Source organism: Lepidochelys kempii, chromosome 10 (assembly GCF_965140265.1).
Source record: "Lepidochelys kempii isolate rLepKem1 chromosome 10, rLepKem1.hap2, whole genome shotgun sequence".
NCBI lineage: Eukaryota > Metazoa > Chordata > Testudines > Cheloniidae > Lepidochelys > Lepidochelys kempii.
Window position 1 is genome coordinate 60,055,617 of NC_133265.1, and position 16,425 is coordinate 60,072,041.

The 16,425-nt window shown below is 39.0% G+C and overlaps 1 protein-coding gene across 1 annotated transcript in view; it reads left to right on the forward strand.

Moving 5' to 3' along the window:
• The window catches only part of NEDD4 (NEDD4 E3 ubiquitin protein ligase), a 128,414-nt gene that overhangs the window by 28,956 nt on the left and 83,033 nt on the right, over window positions 1–16,425 (forward strand). Inside the window, exons 3-5 of the mRNA XM_073303793.1 lie at window positions 6,318–6,396; window positions 7,162–7,200; window positions 13,929–13,982. Of these exons, the coding sequence (XP_073159894.1) occupies window positions 6,318–6,396; window positions 7,162–7,200; window positions 13,929–13,982 (172 nt within the window). The remainder of the gene's footprint in view (window positions 1–6,317; window positions 6,397–7,161; window positions 7,201–13,928; window positions 13,983–16,425) is intronic.

Genomic DNA, 16,425 nt, shown 5'->3' on the forward strand with positions numbered 1-16,425 from the left:
GCCAAAACTGTTCTTATGCCAAAACTTTTTATACTTAATAAATCTGAACAAAACTCCTTGAGCATTCACCCAGCACGAAGAAACCAGTTTAAAATAGCATTGCATTTTGGCTTTGTATAACAGACTAGTTCAGTCCTTGTTCAAGGTAGTTGAATTAAAATGGCTCTTGTACAAGTCTAAAGCTTATTTTTTACTATTTCTCCTTCGAGCAGACAAAAGTGCATTTGTCCAAAGAGCTGTTATACGTTAACTAGCCTTAGTTCAGATCTCTCTCAGCTTGTGAAACAGCCTCTTGATTCTCTCAATGACACAGGGACTCAGCACACTCTCACGTAGGTGGAAGATGTAAAAGGAAGCCTGCTGAAAAGCCAGACCTGTGAGCTCAGAATGTTAATCTGACTTTACAACCTTTTTAAGACCGAATCAACTGGTTAGCTGTGAAAATATTATGACTCCAGTTGATCATTTCTGTAGACATGCAAAAAACAGTTTCAAGTAATCAGATGGTGGATGTGCTATACAAAGACCTTTAAGATCAGACTCTATCCTGATTGCACCCAAGTATTAGCTAGGAAGAACAGAGCATTTGGGGATCAAGAAGCAGTATTTCGTTTGAGCCCGATCTTATACTTGGAAACAGGTTCTGTGTAAAAACAAACAACAACAAAAACCACTTTTTTGTTTTCATCTCCTCAGTATAGGTTATCTACTATTAAATGGACTTGTGTAACCCAGAGTGGGGTGACTGCTATAGCCTTAATCTGCTATTAGTTTAGTGCATTGTTGCCAGTAGAAGCTGTAGTGTTGACAAGACTTGACAGTAAAAATACCAATTGTTTGAAACTGTCCTTTAACACTAAATGTCTGAATCCTTTCTGTTGTACCTTCCATAGTTGCTAACACCGATACTGAATTTAAGGTGTAAAGTTGCCTAATGTAGATGCAACTGAAACCATTGCCGCCTTTAGTAAGATTAATTTCTGATATCACAGCAGGGAGTTAAAGCTTTGGATCTTCAATATGGGACTCAAAGTTTCTATTTAGTTTGGTGCCTCAGAGCTGATGCTACTTAATCAGAGCAATGCCTTTTGGAAAGGATCTCTTGTAATTTGCTTAACTCTAACACCAGTAGTGTGCTTCCACATGTGGAATATGGATAAAAGGATAGGGGGAATATGATTTGGTATCCTATAAAGGTTTTCTAGGACTCATTTCATGTGGTTAACTATCAGTAACTTAACTAAAAGCAGCAAAGAGTCCTGTGGCACCTTACAGAAGAACAGACATATTGGAGCATAAGCTTTTGTGGGCGAATACCCACTTATCGGATGTATGTAGTGGAAATTTCCAGAGGCAGGTATAAATATGCAAGCAAGAATCAAGCTAGGGATAACGAGGTTAGTTCAGTTAGGGAGGATGAGGCCCTCTTCTAGCAGTTGAGGTGTGAACACGAAGGAAGGAGAAACTGCCTTTGTAGTTGGCTAGCCATTCACAGTCTTTGTTTAATTCTGAGCTGATGGTGTCAAATTTGCAAATGAACTGAAGCTCTTGGTTAGTCTCTAAGGTGCCACAAGTACTCCTTTTCTTTTTGCGAATACAGACTAACACGGCTGTTACTCTGAAACCTGAAGCTCAGCAGTTTCTCTTTGAAGTCTGGTCCTGAAGTTTTTTTGCTGCAGGATGGCTACCTTTAAATCTGCTATTGTGTGTCCAGGGAGATTGAAGTGTTCTCCTACAGGTTTTTGTATATTGCTATTCCTAATATCTGATTTGTGTCCATTTGTCCTTTTATGTAGGGACTGTCCAGTTTGGCCGATGTACACAGCAGAGGGGCATTGCTGGCACATGATGGTGTATATTACATTGGTGAATGTGCAGGTGAACGAACCGGTGACGGTGTGGCTGATCTGTTAGGTCCTGTGACGATGTTGCTGGTGTAGATATGTGGGCAGAGTTGGCATCGAATTTTGTTGCATGGACTGGTTCCTGAGTTAGAGTTACTGTGGTGCGGTGTGTAGTTGCTGGTGAGAATATGCTTCAGGTTGGTGGGTTGTCTGTGGGCAAGGACTGGCCTGCATCCCAAGGCCTGTGAAAGTGAGAGATCGTTGTCCAGGATGGGTTGTAGATCACTGATGATACATTGGAGAGGTTTTAGCTGAGGACTGTATGTGATGGCCAGTGGAGTTCTGTTGGTTTCTTTCTTGGGCTTGTCTTGCAGCAGGAGGCTTCTGGGTACACGTCTGGCTCTATTGATCTGTTTCCTTATTTCTTCATGCGGGTATCGTAGTTTTGAGAATGCTTGGTGAAGATCTTGTAGGTGTTGATCTCTGTCTGAGGGGTTGGAGCAAGTGCGGTTGTACCTCAGCACTTGGTTGTAGACAATGGATTGTGTGGTGTGTCCGGGATGGGAGCTGGAGGCATGAAGGTAGGCATAGCGGTTGGTGGGTTTTCTGTATAGGATGGTGTTAACGTAACGGTCACTTATTTGCACCGTGGAGTCTAGGAAGTGGACCTCCCATGTGGACTGGTCCAGGCTGAGATTGATGGTGGGGTGGAAGCTGTTGAAAGCATGGTGGAATTCTTCCAGGGTTTCTTTCCCATGGGTCCAGATGATGATGATGTCATCAATGTAGCATAGGTAGAAAAGGAGCGTGAGTGGACAAGAGCTGAGGAAGCGTTCCAGGTCAGCATAAAAATGTTGGCATATTGTGGGGCCATGCAGGTGCCCATAGCGGTGCCACTGGTCTGGAGGTATATGTTGTCACCAAATTTGAAATAACTGTGCGAGAGGATAAAGTCACAGAGCTAGGCAACCAGTTGTGCTGTGGCATCATCAGGGATACTGTTCCTGACAGCTTGTGTTCCATCTATGTGTAGAGAGCCTCTACATTTATGGTGGCTAGGATGGTGTTTTCTGGAAGATCACCAATGCATTGTAGTTTTCTCAGGAAATCAGTGGTGTCACGGAGATAGCTGGGAGTGCTGGTGGCATAGGGTCTGATAGAGTCTCCACATATCCGGACAGTCCTTGAGTGAGAATGCCAATGCCCAAGATGTTGAGGTGTCCAGGATTTCCGGGTTTGTGGATCTTGGGTAGTAGATAGAATAACCCTGGTCGGGGCTCTAAGGATATGTTGATTTGTTCCTGTGTTAGTGTAGGGAGTGTCCTGAGTAGATGGTGCAGTTTCTTAGTGTATTTCTCAGTGGGATCTGAGGAAAGTGGCCTGTAGAATTTGGTATTGGAGAGTTGTCTGGCAGCCTCCTTTTGGTAGTCAGACCTGTTCATGATGACAACAGCACCTCCTTTATCAGCCTCTTCGATTATAGTGTCAGGGTTGTTTCTGAGGCCGTGGATGGCATTGCGTTCTGCACGACTTAGGTTATGAGGCAAGCGATGTCGTTTTTCCACAATTTCTGCCTGTGCACGTCGGCGGAAGTATTCTATGTATAGGTCCAGACTGTCATTTCGGCCCTCAGAAGGAGTCCATGTGAATGGACAAAGACTGTGAATGGCTAGCCAACTACAAAAGCACTTTCTCCTCCCTTGGTGTTCTTACCTCAACTGCTAGAAGAGGGCCTCATCCTCCCTGATTGAACTAACCTCGTTATCCCTAGCCTGATTCTTGCTTGCATATTTATACCTGCCTCTGGAAATTTCCACTACATGCATCCAACGAAATGGGCATTCACCCACAAAAGTTTGTGATCCAGTATGTCTGTTCTTCTATAAGGTGCCACAGGACTCTTTGCTGCTTTTACAGATCCAGACTAATACAGCTACCACTCTGATACAGTAACTTAACTAGTTTGTCAAGATTTTGTTTAAAAAAAAAAAATACTGAGCTTGCATACCTGGCTCATTGGGATAACTTTTACATATGAAGTTTGTTATTCTTAAGTACCTGTTCCTTTGAGATGCTACTAATTTCACAGGTTGTGTCTTCATCACACACACGTATGTTTCTAAGCTGTTTAGCCCATTTTCTAGCATCTCTGCCAGTGCTCGGGCTGGCTTACAAATATTAGCTAATGTGATGTTCTCCAGCTTGCCCAACACCACAGACTGAGCCAGGGACTTCCAGAGCTGAAAGCCTGGATTTCTACAGCTATAGTTGAAGAGCCACACTCTCTAGCTGGGAGGCTTAACTGATTGGTATCCTCCGTCAGTCCTTTATAGAATGAATGCATAAACCTCACTGAACAATGGGTTGCACTTAAATACATGGCACTGAAAACAGTCCCACTGCACAGTTAGGTAATCCAATCTTGACCTATAGTAAATTAGTGGGTTTTTTTTAAAATGTACAGGAAGTCACTGTTTCTGAGAAGTTTGATGGAAACTGAGAGATTCTGAGAGGTTCCAGAAGTCTCTACTGAAATGGTTTAGAACAGTGCAAATGTGAACACAGAGCAAATCTACAATGATGTGCAGAATGTGAAACGGGATGACTAGTATGGACACATTTAATCAGATGTGCTTAAATTAATTGTCTAGAATTATCTAGTGTAGGCAGAGCTATGTTGTTTAAAAGCTAATAGACAATTAAGTAGATAAGGAATAAAAAGAATCCTAGTAATGGTGTTGGACCATTACTAGATGGAGGTGGTAGAATTAGCATTGATAATGGAGAAAAGGCAGAGGTATTCAATAAATATTTCTGGTCTGTATTTGGGGGGGGTAGGGAAATGTAATCAGATCATATAACACTTTCCATTTCATCAGTATCTCAAGAGAATGTTAGACTTCTTGAATCAGCATGTCTGAATAACTTGAATCTAAGAGTTTTTAAAGAGCTGGCTGAGCACTGTCCCATTAATGTTGATTTTAAATAAATCTTGGAACACTAGCTTTCTTAAGTTCCTCTGGAACTTCCACAATGTGCCAATATTTAAAAAGGGTAAACAGAATGATGTGTTTGCTTATAGGCCTGTCAGTCTGACATTGATTCCAGCCAAGATAATGGAGTGGTTGATACAGGATTTTGTTAATTGAGTATTAAAGGAGGGCAGTATAATTAATACCACTTAATAAGTGTTTATGGAAAATAGATCCTGTCAAACTGATATCTCGTTATGAAGTTTTAAGCTTGGTTGATAAAGGTAATAGTGATGATGTAATATATTTAGACTTCTGTAAGGCATTTGACACAGTATTGCACATTTTGATTTAAAAAAAACAGAGCTATTCAAGATTAACAAGGCACACATTAAATGGGTTAAAAGGTGGCTAACTGATCGGTCTCTATGTAATTGTAAACAGAAAATCATGGAGAAGGGGTGGTTTTAGTGGGGTCCCACAGGGATTCGTTCTTGACCCTACACTATGTAACACTTTTATCAATGACCTGGAAGAAAACACAAAATAGCTGATAGTTTGCAGATGACACAAATTGGGGTGGTATAAATAATGAGGAGGAGAGGTCACTGATACAGAGCGATCTGGATTGGGTGGTCAGCGTGGTGCAAGCAAGCAAAATGCATTTTAATATGGCTAAATGTAAATGCATACATCTGGAAACAAAGAATATAGGCCATATTTACAGGATGGGGAACTATCCTGGGAAAGCACTCCAAAAAAGATTTGGGAGTCATGGTGGATAATCAGCTGAACATGATCTCTCGGTGAGATACTGGTCAAAGGGGCTAATGGGATCCTTAGATGCATAAATGGGTATCTCAGGTATGAGGGGAGAGGTTATTTTATCTGTGTATTTGGCACTAGTGTGACAACTACTGTGACACCATGTTCCCAGTTTTAGTGGTCAGCAAATCAAGAATATTGATAAACTGGTGAGGGTTTTGAGAAGAATCACAAGAGTTAAAGGATTAGTAAACATAAACTGAACAGGCAGAGCTCTGCAAGGTAACAAAGAAAAGATTAAGGGGTGACTTCATCACTGTCTATAATTACCTATATGGGGAACAGTTATTTCATAATGGGCTCTTTAGCAGATAAGGGTATGGCTGGAGGTTGAAACTTGGTAAATTCTGACTGGAAATAAACTGTACATTTTTAACAGTAGAGGTAATTATTGGAGCAATTCAGGATCTGATGGATTTTCTCACTGTCTATCTTTAAATCAAGATAGGACGTTTTTTAAAGCCTATGGTCTAGTTCAAAAAGGAATTGCTTTGATTAAGTTCTTTGGACTGTGTTCTACAGGTGGTCAGACTAATGATCACAGTAGTCCCTTCTGCCCTTGAAATGTAAGAATTTTCACAACTCTTGTTCATTTAAACATTTTAAAAACTAATTAAGAATAACACTGACAACTGTTGGAGATTTATTTTTTTTAACTTCAGCCCTTTTTTTCCAGTGATCCTTATGTGAAAGTGACAGTGTATGAGCCAGTGAATGGAATCTTTACCAGTGTTCAAACAAAAACTATTAAAAAGGTTAGACTTATCTCCTTTTTTTTTCTTATTTTATCAAGAATCCAGGCAGAAAGTTCAGATTGGAATAAATAGGACTGCATTTCCCCCCTACCTCTTTGGGGGTAAGAGTTGGGGGGATCTAAGGAAGGGAACATGCTATAATTTACACTGTTAGTTCTGCAACTTAGCTGTGGCATTGCTGTGGAATTCTCATTTCAATGCGTTTCTTAATGGCAGGGAATGGAAAAGGGGTGTGTAGTCTCAAAAGCAGGCCATTCATGGGAAGGCCTGGTTCCATCATGGGGCCTTCACCTTTTCTCTCCCTTCCTCCATCTCTAGCATAGCTCACTGAAGAGCCATGCTGCTATTGGTCCCTCTATGACACATAGAGGGACAAGTAGAAGTTAGTTTTTTAGCTCACTAACCTCAAGGCCACTAACAACTACAAAATGAGTTGGATTTGGAGGAGAGCATTTAGCAGAATCACTGTTCCCCAACTTAATATGCACTCCATAACTGCCACAGTGGCATTCTTTCTGCGCCTTTTCCGTGTGCACCAGCCAAAATCTAGCAATATTTGTGTGAGTTGGCTCCCTTCTGCACTACACTGGAGGAGAGCATGAGGCCTGGTTTTTATCCTCTGACTGTTTGTATCTTAACTAGCAACATTAAAAACGTATTTATGCTTAAGAGAGTGTCACATCAACTGACATAGATGCAGATCTTCAAGCAAGACAATAGTACAGAACACTATGTATAATCAAAATGTTGTCTCTTTATCTGTAGACCTTGAATCCAAAGTGGAATGAAGAGTTCTTGTTTAGAGTAAGTGCCTTTATTAGTTTGATTACATATTTTTACCTTCTTTAATGTAATATGAAGATATTTGCTACTAATATGCACTTAATACTACTAAAACAAATACTCGCACAACTTGCTGTGTTGTAGTGCAAAATACCATCTTGTAGCGAATTTTCTTTGTGGTGGGGTAGAAATTTACAGAATGAGGGGGGGAAAAGCTCATATCTACATCAGAAACAGACTAACTGGTTCTGTATCTGTTTGAGGTGGGTTATTAAGCGCTGATTTTTAGTTGAAGGAGAAATTTTAATATTCTGAAATTAATAATATTAATGATAATAATAATGAAAGGTTAGATCTAACCTTTAACTTTTTTTTAAAGGGCTTATTAATCCTTTTTATGTGCACCAAACCAGCCTCTAGAGGGCAGGCAACAACTTAACATTTTCTGCTTAACTCTCTTCCTAACTTGGACTCCAATTCAGGATTTAAAAAGATACATCTATTTCAAAGTAAATTAGATAATTCAAAGCAAAATATTGATAAGAGTTGCTTAGTCATATTAGTCAGTCTTTTTATATTGATCTGGTAGCAATGGTAACACCTGGAAAAACATGGATATATAAGCTTGATAGCTGAGCCATTTAAACAAAGTATGTAACTACTGAATTTGTGGTTACTTGTACAGAGTTATATTGGTAAAGTTTCTAGAGAAAAATGCAGAAAGATGTGCTTGCTGAGTATCGGGAGTGGGGAGGAAGCAGCGAAACGGAAGTCATTAGATCCTGTAGACCGTAAGAAAAGGATACTCAATCCATTTTTGCTCCATGCCATGCCTTTCCCCATCCTCTCTTCAGGATACCATTTCATGAGGCCGTACGTAAGAAGGAAATTAAGAGATCCAAGGCAGATATTGCAGAGTAAATAGTTAAAAATATAAATACAAATAAGAGATTCTGTAAGCATTTCAGAATGAGGCTTTTGAGGGAGCTGGTGGACCCACTGGGCCACCAAAAGGTAAGAATCTAGGAAAATAAGGATGTTGCTGAGAAACTGTTTTGAGGTGAGGTCTTTACTAGAGCAGGAGAGTTGTTGAGGGACTATTAGAGATTGATGTGTCAGAAGAAGAGGTGCTGGAACAAATTGATTACATAATAAGCATCATGCCACCTGGACCTTGTGACCTATCTCCAAGACTTCTGAAATAACTTAAGAATTAGCTGCTTGCAAAAATGTGCAGCCTTGTTAGAACAGACTACTGTACTAGAGGATGGGAGGGTTGCAACTGTAATACGTGTATCTTTGAAATAAAGTGCTTGGAATAATCTTGAGAGTTAAGAGACCAGTAAGCGGACTCATGTACATGGTATATTAGTAGAAATAATTAAAATATAGAAGACATACAAGATCATTATCTTCTAGGACTAACCAGCACAGCTTCTACACAGGAAAAACTGGACCTCACTAACTTTTTTTAGAATTGTTTAATACGTCAAACTAGTGGATAAAGGAGAACAATTGACATTTATTTGGACCTGCAAAATGCCTCTTGATGGCCCTTACAAGAGATTACTAAAGAAACTAAGTAGTCATGGAGTGAGAAGTATATTAATAGTCAAGGGTCAGTAACTGGTTAAGACAGGATACCATTGGAATAAGTTAACAGTGGTGCGACAAGGCTCCATTTTAAGACTGGATTTTCTGCTTTGGAAAAGGGGAGCGCAGTTGGGTGATAACTTTCAGATAACACATCTGCATGAGGTTAGTCAAGACTAAAGAGCGGAGTTTTCAGAGATGCAATCAGGCAAGGTGCCAAATGAAATTGTGTGCCTTCGTGCACAGTAATGCACATTGGAAGGAGTAATTTAAATTACTTGTATGTGTTACTGGATACTAAATTCAGTTTGCCTAAGGAAAAAAGACCTGAGCATCACTGTGACTAGAACAGTGAATACCTTTGTTCAATGTGCAGCAGAAGTCAAAGAAAATAGAACGTTAAGATGCATAAAGATCAAGGTAGAGAATATAATGACCTTATAAATCAATAGTATGCCCTCGCTTAGAATACTGTGAGTTCTGACTGCTGCATCTCAAAAACATAGCAGAATTAGATGGAGTTGAGAGGAATTAAAGAAATGGAAAAACTCAGAGCAGAGATGATTAAGTGTGGACCCAAAAGCAGACGCAATAATGAATTGGTATAACAAAGGCAGACTAGGAACTTCTGGTCACTTTTTGCTGTAACACAAGAACAAGGGTACATTGATGAAGTTGAAAGGTGAGAGATTCAAAACTAACTTTACAGTTTTTCTCACAATCTAAAATTAGACTGTAGAACTGATTTCCATAGAATATCAGAGGTCAAGAGCCTTGCAGGAGTTCTAAAAAAGAATGGTCTTAAATGTATTGCAAATATACAGTCTTATAGTAATAGTCTTGACAGGGATATACCCTGAAGCACCAGGATTTAGAAGCCAAATTTTAACTATTGGATCGTGGGGAAGGGTTACAAGAAAACTTAACCTGCCCCCAAGTTATCTGGCAAGTACAGGGTTTCTTGCACCTTTCTCTGAAATACATGGTACTAGCTCCTGCTGGGGACAGGGCAGTAAATTAAATGGACTGCACTACTGATCCAATATGATAGTTTCATTGTTACTTCTGCACTGTTTCACCTGGATAGTCAAAAGTATCTCTGAGTCAGTGTGGGGGAATGACCTAACTAGTTTGGGCACTCTACAGCACCATGAGAGCTCACAGAAAAGTCTAGCAGTAGTAATGGCCTTCCTACCTTGATGACTGCCTGATAAGAGCCAATTCATAAAGGAGTGCATCTCCTTTATCCTCTGGTTAAAAAGTGAGACATGATGGAACCAGGGTTTGATCATAGCCCCAGCCTTGCCTCATCAGTTCCAATACACTGATTTCCTGGATGTAGTAGTGGATTTTCAAGCCCTTGTGCCCAACCTACTGGATTTCTTTGCCTCAGAATTGAGGTCCGGTTCTACCACTCAACTTGAGGTCCAGTCTGACAGCTGTATGCTTGCTGGATGAATGTGTTCTTTATTGTTCTGCAAGAGAGTTCTTTGAATTTTTCCAGAGCAAGGAATCTTCTGCAAGAAAGAACGAGGAGTACTTGTGACACCTTAGAGACTAACAAATTTATTTGAGCATAAGCTTTCATGGGCTAAAGCCCACTTCATCAGATGCATGCAGTGAAAATACAGTAGGAAGATAGAGATAAATAGATATACATGCACACACACAGAACATGAAAAAATGGGGGTTGCCATACCAACTCTAACAAAACCAGTCGATTGAGGTGGGCTATTATCAGAAGGAAAAACTTTTTTGTTGTGATAACCAGGATGTCCCATTTCAAACAGTTGACAAGAAGGTCTGAGTAACAGTAGGGGGAAAATTAGCATGGGGAAATAGATTTTAGTTAGTGTAATGACTCATCCTCTCCCAGTGTTTATTCAAGCCTAATTTAATGGTGTGCTAGAAACTTATTCTGAAGTGAAACTGCTTCTCCATCTGGGAAAGACTGGATTTCATCTTCACCAGTCTTCTGTTCCATTTGTCCTGGACTATTGGATCTCCCCCTTACCTCTGAAAGTTTTGTTTTTCTGTTGTACATTGGTTCATGGCACTTGTATTCTTTCCTTGTACTTAAAAGGCTTGGTTTATGTTTTACCTCCTATTCAAGAGCAGTCTCCATCCTGGGACATGCTGCTTTTCAAACTGACAGTGCAAGGAAATTCTGGTAATAGCTCCATATCTTGAAAAAGAGGGCATTCCTGGTGGTGAATCAACTAGGTGAGTTTATAATCTAGACGAACTAATGGATGACCCACAGTGGCACACTCTATGCTGTGTCCTTATAAGATAAGGAAGATCTTTTGACCCAATGTAAACTTCTCCCAATAGTGGCTTCTAATTTTAATTAAATCAATCCTCTAACCTACAGTATTTTACCACAAGCCTTATTCACTACCTAGGGAGGCTGGGTTATTTACCTCATGGGACTAAACCATTTCGAAAATTAGTTACCCTCATATGCTACACTAGGGGTTGCTAATTTCTGCCCAAAAGTAAATGTAGTAGCTAATCGCTACAGATTTCGCCAGTGTGAGCAGAAACCAGGGGAAACTATAATGCAGTATATTGCTTCCCTGAGGAGTCTGATTGTAATTTGTGACTTTGGGAATATGGCAGATGAAATGATCAGAGACCAGCTCATTGAGAAAACAACCATACTTCTTGTAAGAGAGCGCTTACTTCTGTAACCACAACTTACGCTAGAAAAAGCAATAACCATTGCTACTCAGATTGAGTCAGCTACAGCTGAACTCAAAATAATGAGCATGGATACAGGAGGCACAGTCCAGGCTGTGACTCCTTTGCAGAAAAGTTCACTACCACTGCAGAAACACAATTGCAAGAAGAAAACTAATGAAATACCACTGAATCAGCAAATTCAAAATACAGTAAAAGCATGTTTTTGCTGTGGATCTCCACAACACCTTGCAAGCTACACAGGATGTCCGGCAAAAGTAGCTCAGTGCAATCATTGCAAAAAGATTGGAGATTTTGCTAAAGTATGTCGCAGTAGCCAGTTCAATCAAAAGGTGCATGCAGTTACAATACCAGATGTTACTGTGCTGAGCGTGGACAAAATCACTACAAAATACCCACTTTTGGGCTAATTTCACTTCTGTCAAAGTGGATCTGACTCTCCATCACTGTTGTTGGTTAGCAAGGATCCAGATACCAAAAAGGAGATGAGCATGTTGCACCACATCTAAGGCATCCTCTACTGAATGCTTTAAATATCTACATAGAGAACGCTGCTACCTGGATTTATGGCCATACTGTACCTTCATGGAGGAGTATTTGCTGGATTTAGCTGCTATGTGATACAGCAGGTTAAGGAAAGCCATCTTGCAATCTTTTTTGTCAGTTTTTATAAAGACACAGATAATGAAAAATACAAAAGGTTTAATGACAGTATATGTTCCGAAAATTGCACAAACTGCAGGATTTCCAATAGAATACTACATACACATAATACGATAGGAAGATGGGACTCACAGTAATAAAGTAAAGACCTAAATGAATAAGGAGAAATAAAGAGAGGAAAGGGAGAGAATGGATTAGATAGCACACTCTGAGTATCTCAAGATTATTTTTTATCCACTGTCTAGAAACACGATCCAAATACCTTTCAATTCATATAATTGCTCTCTACAGCAATTGGCTATTCTTTCTTTGGCTGATTACTCATACAGTTCCAAATACCACAGTTCTGTTCTGGGCACAAAGCTACTCTTCCACTTTGGTAAAATTATGTGCTTGATGATCATTGTTGCCCTCAAGAACCAAAGTCTTTTTGTGACAGAGTAAACCCAACTGGCAGGTAAATTTTGGCAGAGGTTTGGCTATTGAAGTCAAATACTATTTTAATGCTTGTATTCACCTCTTTCCACTGCTGTTGGATGGTCCCATAGCGCATGCATCAGGATTCCTTTTTCTTTGTTACAGCACCAACAAATATCAAATTAAAATAAGATTCCTCAGGTTCACCTCCTTAAGTTTTGGACTACTTGACAGCAGAAGTGATTTGGAAATTTTCTGATGAAAATAGTTTCATTGCACACCTTTGCATCTTATCTGGACAATTAGTGTGTAGGGGAAAATTATACATTAATGAACATTGCTGTCTAGAAAGTACGAAGCCTGCATATCCAAGGTTTGCTCATAATCTGAAATACGGCTCTATGCAGGCAGATCTTTAAGAAAGAACCAGAGAAATACTAGGTTTTCTATAACTGTTGTAAATATTTCAGATATACAAAGTTATTTATACAGTTAGGAAGGATATTACCTCATACAAGGGTGTTTAAACAGATACCGGGATGAGTGTACTCCAGGTTGTGGCAGGCCACCTTTTTTTCTGTTCAAAAACTTAAAGTTGTGACACTTCCATCAAATATGTTAAAGTTCTTTGAGCACCTTGGTTCCTGCAGCATTTGTTTTGCTGTGGATGAAAGCAGGCAACCGTATATGGAATAAAGTGAAGCGTAAAATATGTTCCATTCTTGTAAGAATTCATCTGCCTTTCTGAGTTGCATCACATCTCCACTCAAACACTTCTTTCTGTTTTGACTTAGAACTTTGTAGCTGTCAGTAACAGCTTGTCAAAAGATTTCTTTAGAACAATGACTGTTCAGTCTCAAATATTCTGTAGTGAACTTAATTGTGTAGGACTGTCAATCATTTTCTTTAAACACAGTAAAGAGCGCTATCAAAAACCAATGTCTGGCTGATGCCAGACAAAATGAAATCAGAAATTTAGGCACAATTTTTAACAGTGATGAATAATGACCATTGGAACAAACTGCTAGGGGCAGTGTTGGATTCTCTATTCCTTGTCATCAAATCAAGACTGGAGTCTTTCTGGAGGATATTCTTTAGTGAAACACAAGTTATTGGGGCTCAATACAAGAATAACAGTGAAATATTTTGGCCTGTAATATACAGGAGGTCAGACTACATGATCTAAGGCTCCCTTCTGGTTTTAAATTCTGTGAATCTATAAAGTGCACAAGATTTGTGTCAGCATTGATACTAATCTTAATTATTTCTAAATTAATTTGAACTTTTAGAATATTTGCTTAGCAAAAATAAATACTGCAACTTTCCAAATACCTTGACTGACTAATAACTGTTAATCTCTTCCTCTTTCCTAGGTTAATCCTCAGCAGCACAGGCTTCTTTTTGAAGTATTTGATGAAAACCGTTTGGTAGGTCATTATATATTAGAATATTTGTTCTTGAAGATGAGCATGAAATCAAGTTTAGATGGACATGTATTAAAAAGGCAGCTCCATAAAGAAATTAATTTTGACAAACGTCAAATGTATGGCTAAATCTGACAGCTCATCTTTGTAGCATTCATGCAAGGTTCATGCACTTGGCAACATTCAGGGCACACCCAGAGTGTTGTGTAGGAGCAGTGCACACACGGCTCCTCTCAAGGGCATGAACCTTGGAATCTTGCCCAGATGACATGAACCATGGGAAGCCTCCCAGGACTGGGCTCAAGGCCCGAGAGCAAGGAATGCGATAGATAGATATTGGTAAATAAGAATATTAAACAAAGCCAGTGTATTCCTTTTATCTGTTGGAGTATGTAATGCGCGGGGGGAGAGAGAGAATAAAAGAGAGGGTGGAAAGCTGACAGGAGACCAGCCGTCAGCAGACCAGCCTGCTTGCTTGCTTAAAGCCTTGTTCTGTCTTGTATTTGAACTGCAACACATCTTTTCTTGTTTGAAGTCACTACTTTCTGTAGTTCTTCTGTATTACAAATTTTGGAATCCAGTGTCTTAGATATAATATCTGCTTGTTCAAAATGTTTTCATGGATTAGTCTTTCAGGTGATTGATTACCTTTATAGTTTGAGTGGTTTGGTTATGGTAACTCTCTTAAACGATCTAATACTTGTTTTACCACTACTAAAATCCCCATAGTAAAGATCAAGGTTTCTCAGAGACCAGCGTGGATTGATTTAAATCAGTGATTAAAACCACAATTTTAATCATAATTTAAATCAGCAAGAAGGAAACATTGATTTTTAAACTTATTTTGCAATTGTACCTTACCTAGAAGGTTAATTCCCATGCATTGGTATGATGATTAAATATGTTGATGAAACCAAATATAGCCTTTTAACTAAATCTAGCCAGCAGGATACACTAGGTCTATACACATTTATTTATGAAATAAACATTAACAGATACTTATTCGAATTCTTAATTTAAACATTTTTGTTGAAAAGGTAAATGATATTTCTTTACTAGATGCCTTTTTAGTCTGGATTTGTGCCAACCGATGGTTCGATGAAAACTGGAATTCAGTTTAAAATGTATAGAAAAAGCATTTTTAAAATGGGTCTGTTTATTAAGTAGCACTACAGTAATTATACTGGATACAGAAGAGAAGAAAAATTATCAAAATACATCTTACATTTTAAAAATGGACTTATTAAACAACTTATTAACTGTAGTTAGTTAGTTGACTTTTCCTGGTCACCATGGGCCAGATTTTCTAAGGTACTTCAGCACCTAAAGATGCACATAGGCACCTAGCCTTTTTAAGTGCCTAGTGGGATTTTCAAAAGCACCTATCTGCATCTTGAGGTGCATAAATATCTTTGAAACTCTGGCCCCATGTCTTTCAAGTTCTTAAAAGTAGTAGAGCTTATCCTCTCCCATCTGGTTTTAAGTCATAGATTGGCAGAAGAAAACAAACAAGCTTTCCTTTTTCAACTCTGTTTCTTAACTTTGAATGACCTACTAAAATGAAGGGAAATATTCTCTCTGCACCTACTATATAAACTGAAACTAAAAATAATTATGGCAAAATCTTTTCTCCACAACCAAAACTGAAAGCTTGAATTGATATCAAAAGGTTGAGGTTTTCCCCCATTTTTGTATATATTTTAAAAAGAAGCACCCTTACACTCAGATCATTGACACAGAATTTTTTTAATTAATTTTAGCAAATTTTAAGGCTTAAATTTGAGGTTATAAAACAAGTTATAACTTGAAACAAATTTATTTTTAGAACTCTAAATTTGATGTTTGCTAATTTCAGTTACATATTTCTGTAATGTTTTTAAAAAATATTTTTTTATCCACCCTCTTGGAGACTGGCCATCAAGAGCATCAACTGTTTCAGCAGATTGGCAAATGAATCCCACAGAATGACACTTCAGGCCCTGTGCTTCAGCTTTCATTCAAACTATAGTAGGAGTGCTCAAAAGGCACTAGGATTTGGCTGTTAACTAGGGGTACAATTTCTATAATCCCATTTTTAATAGTTAGGGGTCTAAATCACTTAAGCGCTTGTGAGAATTTTACCCTAATGAGTATGTGGGGGGGGAAGGCAGCAGAAACAGTATGAAATTAAAAATCATGGTATAAAGATGGGCAAAGTGTGAGCTTTTGAAGTTGATGAGGTGGAGAAAACAATCCATAGGACTGGAAGGGCCCTCGAGAGATCATCTAGTCCAGTCCCCTGCACTTGTGGCAGGACGAAGTATTATCTAGACCATCCCTGACAGGTGTTTGTCTGACCCGCTCTTAAAAATCTCCAGTGACAGAGATTCCACAGTCTCCCTAGGCAATTTATTCGAGTGCTTAACCACCCTGATGGTTAGGAAGTTTTTCCTAATGTCCAACCTAA